The sequence below is a fragment of the Melopsittacus undulatus genome, chromosome 5 (assembly GCF_012275295.1).
Source record: "Melopsittacus undulatus isolate bMelUnd1 chromosome 5, bMelUnd1.mat.Z, whole genome shotgun sequence".
NCBI lineage: Eukaryota > Metazoa > Chordata > Aves > Psittaciformes > Psittaculidae > Melopsittacus > Melopsittacus undulatus.
In genome coordinates, this window is record NC_047531.1 from 49,609,507 (window position 1) to 49,627,433 (window position 17,927).

At 35.2% G+C, this 17,927-nt stretch overlaps 1 protein-coding gene across 1 annotated transcript in view; it reads left to right on the top strand.

The window, feature by feature from the left end:
- SLC41A2 (solute carrier family 41 member 2) overlaps positions 1-17,927 on the top strand; it is a 52,184-nt gene that overhangs the window by 16,117 nt on the left and 18,140 nt on the right. The window contains exons 5-9 of the mRNA XM_034063271.1: positions 1,467-1,538; positions 2,391-2,535; positions 4,361-4,507; positions 13,770-13,917; positions 14,480-14,559. Coding sequence (XP_033919162.1) covers positions 1,467-1,538; positions 2,391-2,535; positions 4,361-4,507; positions 13,770-13,917; positions 14,480-14,559 — 592 coding nt within the window. The remainder of the gene's footprint in view (positions 1-1,466; positions 1,539-2,390; positions 2,536-4,360; positions 4,508-13,769; positions 13,918-14,479; positions 14,560-17,927) is intronic.

Here is a 17,927-nt window from a genome sequence, read left to right on the forward strand (position 1 = left end):
AGATAACCCCTTTTTGCTCCCTGAAAAAAAAAACCCAAACATTTTCCATCATACCAGCAGACAAATTTATTTTGTCATGAACTCAGTCATGGAGTCAGTAGGGCTGGCTCAAAAAGGAAAACATCACCATGTAGCTCCTACTAGGGGAAAGAAGAGCTGTGCCACTGGACAGCAGTTCACTTTAGGCTGGACTAAACATGTTGCAAGATTACAGTTTTAACAGGGATTTTTTTGGATACTTTTCCAAAACCTCCTCAAAGGAGAAAAAGAGCAAAGCTCTCTCTCCATGGCTTGTCATTTTGTCCATTTAGCATATATATTCAAGAAGGACACAAAGGAGATTTTTACCTGCACTTCCTGAAATACTGCTGTAAAGTTTAAATTTACTGTGTGCGTTTGCGGAATGTTGACTGTGCTTTGAATACTGTAAAGTATTTGTAGTGCAGATTGAGATAAAGTGTCTTTTTATATGTCTAAGTTTTGGCGTTAGCATTTCTTTTAATACTTTGTTCCTTGCAAGTCACTAATATCACAAAATGGAAAAAAATGGGAAAAAAAGGAAGTAAACCTGGAAAGAAATCAAAAGATGGAAAATATAGGCATTAAGACTTCCTGAATTTTGAGAAGTGTGTTCTATTATAAATTAGTATTCTATGGAAAACCCCACAAAAATTTATGCTCAACATGTAAGAAATCGTTTGGTTATCTCAAAAAGGAAGCTATTTTTAAGCATAGTCACACATGCAGTGGTATGTACTGTTCTTCAGATCTTGTCCTCCAACTCAAAAAAAAAAGTAAAAGTAGGAACTATGTTATAAAAAAACTGTGTATATACTTTGTCATTTCTTAGAATTATTTATTTGCTGTTTTCCAGTTACTGCCTTACATTTGGACTTACAGCATCATAAGTCTCTAGCTGTTTTGTATGACACAAAAAAGTATTAGATGTGGGTTTAGATCTTTGGTAAGCACTTGCAGATTATGCAGATAGTTTCATTGCAATCAATTAACACATTTGCATGAGAGCATGTGTGTCCACACACATGTATCTACACTTTTTACTATTGGCTTATATAGTTTAAAAACCATAGAAACAAGTTCAGTCTAAAGTGACTGCACGCTGATAAATTTCCTTTCCAGCCACTGATCTAATCACTGGTGGTGCTTGGACGTTCCTGGAATGTAAGGTGTCTAGAATATCTTGGACAGTGAAGCAAATGTTAAACAAGTTACTGTGTAAAACTGCATCAAGTTTAGCTACTTTTGGATAGTTACTGTAAGTACAATTTAAAATCAAGAGCAATACTTCACTTGAAAAAAATACAGCTTGGCTTTAACTTGTTTTCAGAATGTCTCTCTTCTGTTTGTGTGAGTTGAATTATTTGTGGATTTCTGCCTTGTTACTGCATTTTCAAGTAATACAGTTTTAAACTCAAGTGTCTGAAATTCCTTTGTAATTTTGCCAGGTAAATATTGGAAAAATGGATTCTCCCATTGAGAAATGGAACCTAATAATTGGCAATTTGGCCTTAAAACAGGTAAATATAGTGGATTTATTTGATTAACTCTTAGACTTTTTCAATAACTTTGTTCATTTACATCACAAATGTCTGTAAGTATGGAGATGAACAGTGTCAGTGGGAAACTAGCTCCACTATACTGGCTCATACTTACTGTACGATGTTTGCATGACCATTTTATTGAACAGTGTAGTTCTGTAAAACAATACGAGCTTATATTTATCAGAAGAGGTACAGTATTCTCTATGACTGAACCAAGGGTATTTCCTTTCTAATTTTTCTGAGAGAGAATATGATGATTAGATAAAAATTGCAGATTTGTCAAAACCTTTTAAATTTGACCTCCCAAATGTTTTCAGTACTGTATTTGCATTGGATTCAATGTTTAAAGGAAGTATGTGACAGAACTTTTGTATAATAAACAATATCTTAAATAGCTGGGTCATTTGAGTAAACAAGTGCTTGTTCTCCAAAACAACCGTTTCTTAAGATTAAGAATTATTTTATGTTCATATGTTATAATACAGCATGCTCAAAAACTAGGTGAAATGTTCATACTCTGACTTCACTGTTTTAAATGGATTAGGAACCTCTTTAGGCACTGGCTTCTGGTAAATCCTCAGCTCTCTTGTTTGATTTTACTTTTGTTATTTTTGAGTCTCTGAAATGCTAGCGAAGCCTTTTCTGCTAACATAGTATTTTTCTTCCTCATCATCCAAGGTTATAATCATCTCTCCAAAATGGATGAGTATGTTCCCTTTGCGCCTTAGAAAGAAAAACAAAGAGGAGGAAAAAATAACAGAAAATGATTCTGCACTCTTCTTAAGTCTATCAATTATTTTAAGAAATGTTAATTTTTTTCTTTTTCAGGTTCAGGCAACAGTAGTTGGTTTTCTGGCAGCAGTGGCAGCAGTTATATTAGGCTGGATTCCAGAGGGCAAATACCGCTTTGATCATTCTGTCCTTCTGTGTTCTAGCAGTGTAGCAACAGCCTTCATAGCTTCTCTTTTACAAGGTAAAAGGAGTATATATGTTACTTTTTTACAGGTGTTTAGTTTTCTTTTGATGCTGAATGTATATTACTTTGCTGTTCCTTAGAAGTTCAAATCCAGTAAGGTATAATATATCTGAAACAGCTGAGAAATAGGATGCCCTTTTTGCAATTTCCATATAGGTCTGCATATTGTATTCTTTCCTTTAAAAAGGTTTTGATTTGCATGACCTCCTGAGCATATCTAAATCAAAAAGTAGGGGGTTTAGCTTTTATCTAATGTGAGGAGGAACTTCTTCCTCCTTTCTATATTCATTAATGTACAAAGTATATTCTTAGTACTGAAGAAGTAGAACTTAGTTGTGATAAAACTCAAGTAAACCTGCATTTTAGGCCAGCTGAATCCAAATTTCCTGGTTGCCCATGGTGTTTTTATGTTAGTTTGTGCTCTGCTTTGTATATGAAGTGAACAAATTGGCTTGTTATGGTGAAGGGTTTGGGTCAAGTTCAGTTCCCCTTCTACAAACAGTGCCAATGTCTCTCTGGAGCCGTATGGCATGATGAATTTAATCTTTTCTTTCCAGTTGTCAGGAAACATTTAATCATAAAAAATATTACTTAATAGACATGAGGAGGGGTGGAAAGTACCTCTACTTGTGACATACTCCTAATGAAAATACATAGTCACTAGTCTTAGTAGTAAATCAAGTGAAACGTTTAACTTCCTTGTTTTACTAATTCGATTACTTCTGTGAAAATTACAGAATTGTTAAAAGTTTTGCATGGAATTAAGATCGCTTTTTCAAATGACTACAACGCCATAGAGTTTGATCATGCGCAGGATTAAGAGCAGCAAAAGAACTGGGGAACATGAGTGCAATTTTCCATTTCTCATGTATAATTTGGACATGAAGAGAAACTTTTGTTGTTATCTGGTGATGGGCCAGCACAGGAAATAACTTTCTAAGCTTCATCCTCCTACATGTGAAACTGGTGTTTTTGAAATATCCTTGAGGATTATTTCAGTTCTTTCTTTTGAGAATTTTGTGGATCATAACTCTTCCTGCAATTTCACTGGTGTAGCCCACAATGCATAATAGTGCAAAAATACATGAAAATTTTAACAACACAAATGATTTAAAATAACATAGATAGTGTATGTAGTTGAAGCTATTATACGATGAGAAGGCAATTACTCTGTTAATGCCAAAGAAGGCTTTTAAAAACAGTGTGGATTTTAATTTTAGTAGGCACTTGCATTCTGCGGGGAAATTCCTCTTAAAAAGGTAATGTTGCTGCTTATAGAAAAAAAATAGAAACCGACATCCCTAATTTAATTGTTTTTAACTGCATAGCAAGTAGCATTTTTACATGTTCTCTTCATTTTAATTCATGATGTAGCTTCTTGACATTTGGTGCCGAGTCCATGACTGAAAATCTTGCACCATATCAGATGTCAGAGTATTTAATCTTATGGTGTTTTCAGCTTGGTGTGATTTAAATTTCATGTCAGCAAAAGCTAATAGAGTGTAGAAATAACACACTGCATATTTTATACTTCAGGAAATGGCTGATACACAATTTCTGTAGTGTTAATTCTAATCGTAAGCAAAACAGTTCATTGTGAAGATGGTTCTTGATTTTTTTGTGTGTGCTTACTGGTTTTTTTAAACCTCATTTTTTGAAACAGCTGAAACTAAGAAAATACAGACATTAGTTAGATAAGAACAATCATCCTGGGGCAAAAGCACTGACTTCTTATTTAAGTTTGAAATTGGCATCATCTTGGAATTTTCTGTAGTTAAAACAATAGATATGGTTACTGCACTGTCTTCTTTGTTGACTCTAGGAATAATAATGGTTGGAGTTATTGTTGGATCAAAGAAGACTGGTATTAATCCTGACAATGTTGCCACTCCTATAGCAGCAAGTTTTGGAGATCTTATCACTCTTGCTATACTAGCATGGATAAGTCAGGGTCTTTATACTTGCCTTGGTAAGTATGTTTCTAAGTGTGTATGCCTCCTTAGGAGCCTCTTTTGGGTTGTGACGGGGGAGAAGACCTTGTAGTTTAACTGACTTTTTTTGTCAACATTTATACTGTTGAATGATAAATCTTGGGTTGCAACATTATGCCATCATCGTTCGTTCTTTCTTTTTCTTTCTTTCTTTCGTTCTTTCTTTTTCTTTCTTTCCTTCTTTCTTTCTTTCTTTCTTTCTTTCTTTCTTTCTTTCTTTCTTTCTTTCTTTCTTTCTTTCTCTTCTCTTCTCTTCTCTTCTCTTCTCTTCTCTTCTCTTCTCTTCTCTTCTCTTCTCTTCTCTTCTCTTCTCTTCTCTTCTTTCTCTTCTCTTTCTTCTCTTCTTTTAAGTGATAGAACTCACTAACCACAATCTTGGCACAATCTACTAACACCTGAAAGGCTCCCATGGTATCACAGTCTACATGTGAACTAGAAACTGTAGTTGCTGAATTTACTCTGCTTCCTTGAGGGGGAGGGGAGCTGTCTTCACCTGAGTTTTTTTGAATGCCCACCTCTAAATTAAATATTTGCTTTCCAGACTCCTTTTGAATTGTTCTCCCCTTGCACAGAGGGGAAGGACTTGAATTTGCCATCTTGATAAGCTGCTGGGAGAGGAGTTCTGCTTTGAGAAAATTGTCATTGTTAAGGTGGTGTTTCAGACACCGTTGAAATACCTCTTAAGCTACAGCTATGCTCAGAAATCAAAGCAAAAATAAATTATGTAATCTGAGTAACAAGAGCAGGTCAAGAACAAGCGTGTATTCAAAGAAGTGAAGCCTAATTTTAGATAGATTTATACTTTGTGATTGCTAGGACATTTAAATGAGTTAAAGACTATATGAATTTCCTTCTGATTCCTTCCAAGAGCTTTCCAGCTCCCATTGATGAGGAAACTGTCTTGCTTCCTCATCTCCCCTACTCCAGCTTCTAGTACCAGTTTCCTCAGTTCTTCATCTCCTGTTTCCTTCACACTTCCATGTCTCTAGCCTTTTCCCTGCACCTGTGCTTGATTTTACCAGAGTTTCCTTCTGCTTTTCAGCAAATGAAGTAACCACATCCAGATTTTTAAATAAATGGCTCTACTGCCTTCTTTGTTTTGTTTTGTGTTGCAAATTTGGTGTCTATATTTCCACCATAAATCTGCTCATTTAGCTGTAGCTTTCTTTAGCACAGCAGGTCTGCCGTGAAAGATGAAAAAGCATGTAACCACACAGAATATCTAAGCAGCAAGGAGAGGCGTTTGTTGACTGTTGACTACAGAGGGCAGTGATTTAGTCCTACTTCATCTATGAATTCTGTCTGGCTTCTTAATGACAATGTTTTGCTGTTTACTTACTTTCCCATTAATAGCTATGAACAGGTGAATTGCACATAAGCAGCTCTAAACTAATTTTTTTATGAATGACTTTGTATTTTCAGTCTGCAGTTCTTCCACTAGTTACTTGCATGTTTCTATAATCCCTTTGAAACTGTTTTTCTGATTCCTAGGACATGTATTGTCTAAATCCTCCTCTCCTAAAGGGGCAGATCACTGATGAAAGTTCATCATCACAATGTTCACTAAAAATTAATATGCCTATAGTTATTATCTGAAGAATGTTCAGTTAGTAACTGATGTGGTGAATGCTTGATTGTCATGAAGGAGATGTGAGCTTGGAAAATGAGAATGAGGAACTAAAAAATCAGTCTTTTTCTTCCTGATTCTTCATCTCCTTCATGAAGAAACAGTGTGAAAACATTTCCTCACGGGGGAAGAATGTACATCTCCTCAATAAACAATAGTTTATTGTGAAATAAATAATACATAAAATTAAATTATTGCTGCAACTGATTCCTTCCACAGAAACTCTTTAAAGTATATTGTAACTATAGGATACCACAGGCCAAATCTTGTGTTGGCCATAATTGTTTTTCCAGGCATGTTAGTATCACCACATACATTCTTTACAGCTGTGCTCATTGTTCAAGCCTTTTTATGTACAAACTTGAGCTGTTCTGTGTATTACAACATCAGTCAGTAAAGGTATCTAGTAAGACTCCAGCTACCTTAGTGTGACTTGCCATTTTTGGATTTTCAGCTGATGATACTGTATTTTCAGTATTTGATTTTTCATCATGTTGACATGATGGCAGCTTAAATATATCAGCGTGCAGTACAGCCATTTTTTGTTTTCTTTATTTTTGTTAAAATTTCAATTGTCTTGTCTGTTTCATAACTATATTCTATTTTAATAAAATAACTTATTTATCCAATACTTCCTTTGAATACTGCTTTTAGGGAAGTTTATAGATTTACATTGAAAACAAAATTAGTAAAGATTTTTGACCACTCTTCTTTCTTTTGTCCTGATATGAAAAAGAGAGGAAGCTTGTATTCTCATTAAATCTGGTGTCTCCAGCTAAGGCTAGGGCTGGAATAATAATTAGTTTAGCTTATTAGAGCCTGTTTATCTAGGTTTATTGCTATGCCCCGAAATCTTATTAGACTGGAACATTGGGTCATTCTGCTTAAAATAGGTTTTGGGTTGTAACAATTCATATGTTTGATTGGAATCCAGGTAAAAATTAGAGTTTATGGTAGTCCATTACATCAGGGAAGTTGGTATACCAGCTAGATGGAAAGCAGTTAGCTAGGAGAGAGGTAGCTAGGAGTACTGGCATATACCGGCTATCTGGGTAGGTGTGGACACATTGCCAAATGTGTGTTAACACTGAGATTAGATTTGGGGTGAGAGTTATGATTCAGTTTTTTTCCAGTCAAGACCATATTTGATTTAAAATACTCAGTCCTAGACTTCAGGCTTCAAGTGTTAACTGGTAGCTATTTCAAATTAAGTTTCTTAGAAACTTATGCCCTCTAGGTCAAACTTCATTTTGGGTTTTAAAATTTTGCCTTGTAAGATACATTGTAATGAATATGCCAGTGATTTTTTAATTTCTTTCCTGAATCTTTCCCCTGCAAATATTAGTTTCTTACATTTCTTACGCATTGTAATGTTCTCTGCGTAATTGCTTAAGTTGAACCCGTATGACTCAAAGGCAGTAAATCATTAAAACTGAGTCTTACTTTCCATTTTTTTTAAATTGTGGCCACAGGCAAAACTTAGTTACCTGTGCTGGTATTCTAAGAGTAGGTGAGTTTTAATAGTAGCTACATTTGTCATTTGTAAATAAACAATATATATTATTTTGTGACTATATCTAGTACTGCTTCCTTGCTTTATATAAATGATAGATAAAACGTTTCTCTTTTTTGAGGAGTAACTGATTATTACTAATACTTACATTTCTCCTAAAATATGGTTGGATTTTTTTTTAATCTAAGAAACCAACCAATCAAACAAAACCCACTCAATTCCAAAAAGAAGATGGGGAAAGAACCTTGGACTTCTTTCTTCCTTTCACACATTCCCAGAAATTTACATCTGTAGTTGCAGATGGCCTACTGTGTCTCAGAGGAATGAAGAAGTGGGGCCAGTTTGAGCTGATCCTTTGCTACTTTTACAACTGTCATGGCCATTCACATTTTAGTCAGCCACTACAGTTGAAACATAGATTCCACACATATGTATGGGGAAGGAAGTGTACTCTCAAGTATGTTTCTAAGAGTTACTCCCAATTTTCTTTCACTGTTGTCTTCTGGAAATAGTTTTCTTTTGGTGATAATGTGTAATTATCTAGTTACTGCTAAAATGGCTGCTCTGCTCTTTGTATTTTTCAATGTCTTTGCATTTCTTTCTCTTAGGAAGCAGCCTTTCTAAAATAAGAACATACTGCAAAGACCTTTGAAATGTGTGTTTTCCAAGATGCATGTATTTGAACTATGAGATAATAACAGGGAATAAACATAGGGAGTAGCTTCAGCTCAGGAGAGGTATATAAAGTGAGTGGCAGGGAAGTGGCATTCAGAAAATGATTAAGCAACAGGCTAAAAAAACATAATAGAAACTCCTTTATACAATATGTGATTAGGATGTGAAACTTACTGCCATGATTTAATCAGAGGACCAAAGTGATTTTAGAAAACTGTTTGGATGAATTAGTCAGAGAAGAAACCATGGAGGACTATTGAGCACACAGATGCAGACAGAAACTTGAGTGATAAAATCTGCGAGGCAAACAGCAGCAGAAGCTGGCAGAACACACTCTAAACTTGTAATTTTCTTCTTTCTACAAGCCTGAATGGTTGACCATAGTCAGGTACAAGATGCTGGACTAGACAAGACCTTTGGCCTCACGCAGCACAGATGTTCGTATGTTCTTTTTGTCATTAACCTGCATTCTCAGTGCTAGAATAACAAGCACAATGGCAATGTTACTAAAAAGAAATCCATAGCTTATGGGCTAGTAATGAAGCAGGTGGGACTCACTTTTGAACTGCATTCTGAACTATTTTTCCCCTATGATTTATTAGCCTAATAAATATACTGAGACAAAAATGCAAGTTTCAGGCTTCTCTCTGCATGGGAAGAATTGCTTCAGATAACAAGACTGGAAAGGGGAAAATGATTTATGTACAAGCTTTATGCTTCTCTGTAACAAAGCTGTATGTACACTTGTGCTCAGCCTTTAGTTTGATAGGTGCTTCATGGCATTCCCAGAAGAGGCAGGGAAAAAGAGCTGAGGGTGTAATTTTTACTTAGTCTACAGCCAAATGAAACATCTTGTTTGGCCATTATATATATATATATATGTGTGTGTATATATATATGTATATATATATAATTTCTTCAAAGTTAATCTTGAGTCCTTTAAAAATAATGGCAAAGCTATCAAACACGGGAATTTAAATAGCAAAAGGTTAGCAGTTCTGTCTTCACTGCCCAAAAAGAACAGCGTCTGCGAATCGTTGTTAAATAGGGGGAGAAGCACTAGAGGGCTCCCTAGGACCATCACCGAACCCGCCTTCTGTTCCTCGGACAGAACACAGGGAATGCTCTGGAATAGGGAAACCCAGGGTATTAAGTATGAAGGTCCGTGTTGCTTTTCATTTGTCAGTAATGATCTGCGGATTTCATTTAAAGCTTTCCTCTTTTCTTACAGAACGTGGGTTAAATATACGCATGTATCTCTTGTGCATGTTGCATCCAGGTTGAGAAGGCAAATTGTGATTCATATTATGTGATGTGTGAATCACATTAGTATTTTCAGGTTCCTACGAGTTGCCTTGAAGTAGTTTATTTACAGTTACCTCTAATTCCTGCTAGAGGTTGCACTGTTCTCAGTGGCCCTGCACTGAACAGTATGTCACAGTAGATACCCTGCAAAGGAAAAAACCATTAAGCATCTGAGTTCCCTGAACTAGATTAATTTATATCACTTTATTAAAGGAATGAGGGCTTAAAGTAAATGAAAATCAGTAGGGACTCAGTTGAGAGCCTTGTGTCTTTTGTCTTCCCTCCTTCTTTTTTTAACTTAAGGTTATAGTCAGAAGTTCACTTGAAGAGCAGAGTGCTTTTAGGAGTTGATCTTCCACTGTGGGATGATACAAATTCTATAGCAGAGCCAAGTTAAGCAAGATTCCTTTCACTGTGTAAGCTACCAGCTATAAGTCTATCAAAACTGAAGTGAGCCGTAAAAGAGGAATCCTTTATTCCCTCTTCCTATTCTGCAGCTGTTGAAGATTACATTTTCTTCTGTGAAAAAGAAGATGGCCCACTGTTCCTTCAAGATGCAAATTAGGCTAACATCTTTTTAGATTCTTATAGTAAGGTGTGATACAGGTAGTCTTCCAGAGCTAAAAAATAAAGTCCTATCCTCTGTTCCCAAGAATTAGTCTGGATAAGTAGTTTCACTAGCCCTGTAGGTAACTGGAGTCTGTCATTGCTCACTTGTGACAGATTCTGTAATGTAATTCTAACCTATTAATTGCTTCTATAGTTCTGTTTCTACTTCAACTTAATAAATAGGCAATAGAAGTTAGCATTTGGATAGAGAGCAACTGCCTTGCCTAATTTTTATATAATGTTTGTCTTCAAAAGCCTGGTCAGGGAGAATTTCAGTGGTCTGATCTGGAACTTGTAAGTAGATTAAATATATATACCTGATTTCCTCCTTGTTTAGCAGCATGGCAATGATTGCTGACCTGTTTATTTATCATTCCTTCTATCACTTTAGAACAAAGAATCCCAATAAGGTCCTAGTGTATTATCATAGCAGAAGGGGTTTTTAAACAAAAAGAATCTAAGCTCTGTCTGTGTCCTGTCCTTAGAGGTCCTCCACTCCTGAGAGGGACTTCTGGCTTTTGTGCTCTTCAAGAAGAAACTTATGACAGTATTGCAATAATGGGGTAGCTTTCATAATCCATTTGATGTCCAGCTCTATTTAAAGGACTTGGGTATAAAACCTATTCTGTAAGTTTTCTCTGTACTTACCTCCACAGTGAAATTAAGATATTTATACATACTAAAATGCTAAACAATAAGGCCAAAAAATTTAGCTTCTCTCACTTGCTGTTGACTCAGAGGAACAAAGCTAAGCCATTTGCAGAGTAGTCTTGGAAGTCCCGAGTGTGTAAAAAAGATCACTGATTGCAGTTTCTTTCATGTCATTGTCTTTTATATCACTATGTACCTTGGTTTTATTGCCATAAAACACATATTAACCTTCTTGAAAGTTCATCTAACTTTTGCTTAGTTTGCTGCAAAAATTACAGCTTCTGTAATTTTATGGATGGATATTTCCTTTTTTTCCCTGTAGGTGCTGTTAACTAACTTAAAATATGTTGAATTCAGCTAGTGAAAGATTGGATAATCAGCCATTGGTTAATCATATTTTCCAAGATTTGTAAAGCTGCCCTTGCTTCTGGCTACTCACTGAGTTCTGAAATGGAACTGTTGCACTGCAGATATAACTAAAATAAACATAATTTATAATTCATGAATCATTATACACTAGCAAGGCTGTCTTCTCATATTTTCTTTTCCTTTTTTTAAAACTTCTAACAGAATGTTTCTGTGGCAGGATGACATGTGTGTGTATATTTTATACTTTAAATAGTTATTATTTATTTAGAAGTTACCCATTAAATAATTCTTGGTTAGCGTTCATTGTTCATTTGCTGGACTGATTTCAGTTTTATCGATATACACTTTTCTTTTTTCCTGAGAAGAAAGGAATTATATAGTTATTTCTTTGTAGTTCTTGGACTAAATTCTTGGACTAGCTCTCCAAGCTTGGAGACTGTGCATAGTCTCCTTTTTTCATGAACACATTCTAGCAAGTTCTTCAGTTGTTAGTGGGATTAGAAAAGGAATTATTGTAAAAGACATATTTTTTTAGCTTTATTTTCCTTTCCTGTGTTGGAAGACGTCTTGTAATAAAGAGTACAGTGGGCTAATTGTGAATGAACAAGTGAAACAATATCAAAAATCGGTGATTAATTAGGGTAGTGCTCACCATTGCGTCTGTGTTTTGCTGTTCAGTGTTTGTTTGCAACAGAGGATCTTTGCTGACTAACAAGCTTTACCTTTAAGTAAAATTGGCAGCCTCTCCAAAAATGTGTTGAAGACTTCGAGCTGATTTTCTGCCTTTTTGTGTTTTACTGAATATGCTATGTTAGAGCTATTCTCTCATTCTTCTCCCTGACCTTTAAATCAGTTATTTGGCATCTGGTATGGGCTCATGCCCCACCTTGGTTCCACATCAGAGGAACAGACAGGGAAAAAGTAGCAGGGGTACAGTATGGTTTATGTCTTGGGGGGAGAAGGGGGAGAATGAAAAGGCAGGGTGGAAAAAGAGAGAAATTTCAAAATATTAAATAAATAGATGTAGAATTAATTACATCTTTTCATGTGAACAATTTTAGTGCACACAGGGTTCTATCTTCATTGCAGGCGGGGGGACGGAAACTTTTACCTAGGCAATAAGTAGTTCAAGAACCTTACATCAGTACATTTCTGTCTTTTTTAATTAAGTTTGATAAAACTATAATTATCAAATAAAGGAACTATGTATTGTGTATACTCTTTTGGGGAGAACTCTTTACATTAGGCCCACTAATTAGTCCACAAAAAGAAGGAAAAGGAGGGAAAAAAAGGCACTACAAAGGAAGGAGATAATATACTGTAGAACAGTTAGATAAGGAAAGGAAGAAAACGCTTCTCTTTTAGGCTGTCTCATTCACATTCTAATAGCTTTCTACTTTTAGCTTACCCAGTGAAAGGTATCTTACTATCTTTTCTGCCAGCTCTGCTACAGAGGTTGTTACCAGTCAGTGCAGAAGGACAGTAACTTCTAAAAACTCTACAGCAATTATAGGAGTAATTTTAGCTCCACCAAGATAACATCAAAGTAGTAATTGCTAGAATTTGCAGCCTTTGTAATAAGCCATAATACATGGGTTAGAATGCATTTTTAGTTACTAAATATTCTTCTTTGCTAAAGAGTCTGTAAAAGTGAAATGCTTCCATAGCTTATATATAGATACACATATACATATATATATGTATATTTGCCATTAGGATAAATTTTCTGTTATTTACCCCACTGTTGAATTAGGAAGTCTTGGATCACTGTAATGGCTTCTGTTTGGATGAGATTATAAGCCCAAGTAATCTGAAAAAAATAGTGTTCGTTCTGTGGAGGCAGCTGTTTGACTTATAAGATCAACTTTATGGTGGTACTCACTGGTGCTAGCAGTTGTGTTCCTATGAAATATGATGCAATTCTGATGGATAGCTGAAAGCAGCAGAATTGTGGCTGTGAATTTTCAGACTCAGACTGGTTCTAAATCAGCTGAACTACTGACATAAATATCTCAGGATTACACCTTGTGCTTGCATCATTTTAGATACACTATTTCTAGGGAGATTACCATATTATCTGTGCTGTGGAAAGAAGGAGATGTACATATGCTATGAATTTCTGCATAAACAAAAATTCAGGATTTATTTTTTTTTAGATATATTACAAAATAATGACTGATATTTCACATCCTTATTGCATTTTTATCAAAAAGCATTGTACACAAATCCTCTTCAAAATTCCTTCTTTGTACAGACAGTTATGTTCTTGAGAAGATGGGAGTCAGTTGTCACATACAGTAGATATTAACCATATTGTTTACTACAGTAGTTGCACCTTTAGGAACAGTAGTGATAAAAACTATTAATGTTCCTCAATTGCATGATGTAGATTATAATTTATTTTAGAGTTCTAAATTAAGAAAAACATAAAGGAATGTCTTGGAAGTTAAAGTTGAGTGTTTTTCTTTTTTTTTCTATATTATTATTTTAGAGACATATTACTATATATCTCCTTTGGTTGGTGCCTTTTTTTTGGCTCTGACTCCGATGGGGATTGTCATAGCTGCCAAACATCCAGCTACCAGAACTGTTCTCCATTCAGGATGGGAGCCTGTTATAACTGCCATGGTTATAAGCAGGTAAGTCTATTTATCTTGCTTTGTGTTGATAGTCATCCCATGTCTTTGCATCTTATTTAACACCTGGATGTACTTAAAAGAAACATTTAAGGAGCCTCTAGAATATAAAGTGTGAATAAACTTTGTTCTTGTCCAAATGAGAAAGTTACAAAGTTAATTCACAGGGGGTGAATGAGCAAGGAAGCCAGCAGTAGCCTGTGGCCATAACTGAGTGGACGTGTACTTTATCAGATGAAGAAAATAGTGAGATATTCATCTCCTGTAGTTTCCAATCAAGATTTTTACATTACGATTATTTAATCCAATGAAAGTTATGAATCTTAAGAGTGGACTTACTGGCAGAAATTCTTTGTTCTTTGTTATACAAGAAGTCAATTGTAGGATCTAAACAACTATAGCAATGTTGGTCTGTAGCTGAGAATGAGATAATGGGGCAGAAGAAAAGATGAAGTGAGAAGAAAATTGTGGTTTGAAGATGTTTTAAAAAATTGCTGAAAAGGTTTTTAAATACTGATTAATGTACTTGTTTGCCTTATTCTACATCTTGTACTTTGTTTTTCAGTATTGGTGGCCTTATATTGGACACAACTGTATCTGATCCCAACTTAGTTGGAATTGTTGTTTATACCCCAGTAATTAATGGTAAGACTCTGACAGGATTATGTATTCCTATATATCAAATGATATATCTTGCTTTGAGAAACTTCTATTACAGTAATTTTCTGTTATGCTAATTAGTGCTTGGTATATTAATTTCAAGCTTTGATTTTGATGTCTACAGTTGTTTATTTGAACACCTAGGGAGTCCTTCCCAATCTTATTTATTACAACCATTAAAACACGATAGAGAATGTGAGAAGTAAGAACCCAAAGTATGCATTAAGAAACCAAAAGTGCAAACATTGAAGTAGTATATTCAAATAGTAAACTATTAAATATTATATTGAAATGGTTATGACTGAGGAAAATGGAGATAAAATTTTATTTCAAAGGATTTTCTTGTAAACATCCAAGAACAAATTTTCAAAATGGTAATTTACATGTAAATGTACGTAAATATAAGAACTAACAGGGATGCTACAGGCAAGTAAATAGATTTCTCAAGAAAAATGTGTGTTGTTTCCCATGCTTGGTAAGCACTTTCCAGGTGTATAAGAATGTATTTGTGCTAATTTGGTCCTTAAGTGTTCTTTCTTCTAACAATAAAAACAAGACAAATTTTATAAGAACAGTTAATATCTTATTGGACTGATGCAGTTTGAAAATGCCTTTTTTTTCTATAGTATCATAGGGTTAATACATATTTAGTTTGCAGTAATTATAATAACAAGATCTGTTGCAGCTGTGTGACGGCATAGTTGTTCTTTCCCCTTTTGTATTCTTCCATTTGATTCCTTAAATTATTTTGCACTTTTATGTATTGTTGATCTTTAAACTATTTCTCCAATTATTACCAAAGTGAATCTGACTTCTAATTTTTGGTTTATGACGTGCTTAAATTGGCCTTTGTAAATTCCATATGGGTATATTATTTTCTGTTTTCTAAGCTATTAGTGTAATTAATTATCACCACTTGTTTTTCACCTAGATAATAAAATGTTAATATGGACACTGAGTTTTAGTTTTGAACCACATGATTCTGAAACAATTACTTTTCCAGAGTTTGCTAATGGAAATTAGCATGAGATAGCACCAAAACATTTTACTACAGTTGAGGGTTAGTATATCTATTCCTGTAATCATTAGGCAAGCTGCTCAGTTAGAGGAGGAAATAGTATTGTTTTGACAGAATCATGTTCTTGGCAAATTCATGTTAGCTCTTGTTTTAAAGCTCTCATACCTTTTATATGTTTATAAATTGCTTATTTAATAATTTGTTGTGATACTTATGTAGGAATTTAAGTTTCACTGATACACGGATTCCTCAGATGATCCTTTCTGTCCCTTTTTAAAGATACATTTTCTGTTTTCCCCAGTACAGCCCTCTGGTATTCACTAACCTCCAAGATAATCAGTTTGCAAAAACTATCACTGCTAATTCATGGATTGTGCATCTAGCTCTCTAAGGATGCACTAAATTTAACTTACCCTCAGGCCCTAATACATATCAGTTCGTTATCAGATATCATCATTTTTATGAAGGCAGTAGACAAAAGGAGCTTAGTATTTTTATCTTACACAGAGCATGTTACTTGTTCTTTTCCTTAAAAGCTCTGTATTCCTTTTCTTTGTATTTTAAATATGAAGCATTTCTGTGTTGCCAGTTGTGTTCCGTGCTAACTGTAAATTAGATTTTACACTCCAGCCTTTATGCTTCCTTGCCTGTGTCTTGCCTTTATAATAATTAAAAATTGCAGATACTTGCATCTACCTTTTGTGAGCTTCCATTTTGATTTCCAGATACCTAAAGAGCAAGGCAGGCATGCAGTTGATCTTCAACTGTTTTCTGCTTTACATCTTTATCTTTTCTTATAATAGTCCTTTTTGGTAACCCACTGAATTTGCTTTCTAAAAGAGGATTATCTTTTCCTTTTAAGCAGGTATACTCAAACCAGTACTCTTACCAGTGATCCTGCTTTCCCAGAAGACATCCCTTGATTATAAGAAACAACAACTGTCTGGTCATTGTTTCTTACTGTTTCCCCAAAGGCCCCTATTTCTGCTCCACTACAGTACCAGAAGTACAGTACTATAGACTCATTTATTATCTATCGACTCATTCTAGACGTGCTACCTACAGTGGATACAGGTCCTATGGATACTCTCAACTCTCTCAAGGCCTCATATTCCTGCCAGATGTTCAATAATGATGGTCTTTTACCTTGTAGCAGTTATGGACTGCTCTTGTGAGTGGAGCTGTGCTTCTTATTCACTGTCATTTTCTTTCACAAAAAATGGCTGTGAAACCTGGATTGCCTGTGTGTTTATGTTTTACATTTTTTAACAGTTTTAGCTAGTGATTTGACTTAAGTAAATAATTATAATTGCTAAGAATGAAAGGTTGCTATAAACATGCCTCTAGAAAAGCAGTAAATGTACCACTTTGTTTCTTATTTACTTTCAGAAGTCTATCAACAGTATTAAGGCAATGCACATACATTCGTTTGAACTATCTTTAAAGAAAACTAGCCAAATGTTAGTTGATTAGCTGTCAGGTCATAGAATCAGCTAGTTTGGAAAAGACCTTTAAGATCAAGTCCAGCCATTAGCCCAGGACTGCCAAGACCACCACTAAACCATGTCACGGAGGGCCTCATCTGCATGTTTTTCAGCACTTCCAGGGATGGTGATTCTACCACTGCCCTGAGCAGCTGTTCCAATGTTCATGGAAGTTTTCTAGGCTGTTCTTACCCTTTGTCATCTGCCCCTTGGTCTACTATGCAATACCTGAGAATGTTATTTTCCAAGCCATACCAGGTGCTTTACTCCATTGCTCATGTAAATTTCTCATTCTTACCTCCTTTTCTTGCTACGCATACAGCAGTCTTTCCCCAGCTCTGAAAGTTCGTACTTCTTCAGTGATTAGTGATGAGCCATCAGTGAGTTGTTTATAGTCCTGAATCTGTATTTCAGGACGTTTCAGGACCTTTGCTATTATCCCAATCTCTTACATTGTAGGAAAAGATCTCATCTCAAGCTCACATATCATTTTGGAGCTCTTATCAAGCTCACAACAAGCCTAATAGGCCAGGACTAAAGTTATCCTATGGCCCATGGCCTGTTACTGCTGATAGCAATAATGATTTTGCAATACCACTGGGCAACAACAGAAGCATTAAGGAATTTTGATTATCCCTTATTCAGAAAAGGGCAGAGGGGAATAATGTGTTAAGTGTTGTATGTTTATGTGCTAACACCTTCAACCCTCAGAATTCTAAGGATAGAGGCAATTCAATTGGAAAATATAGAGAAAATATGTTCTGCATAGAGGATGCAGAGTGGGCCTGTTTTATGGTACACCTCTTTGAAAAGGAAATTGTAGGTAGGTGATTTTTTGGTTGCTGTTAGAT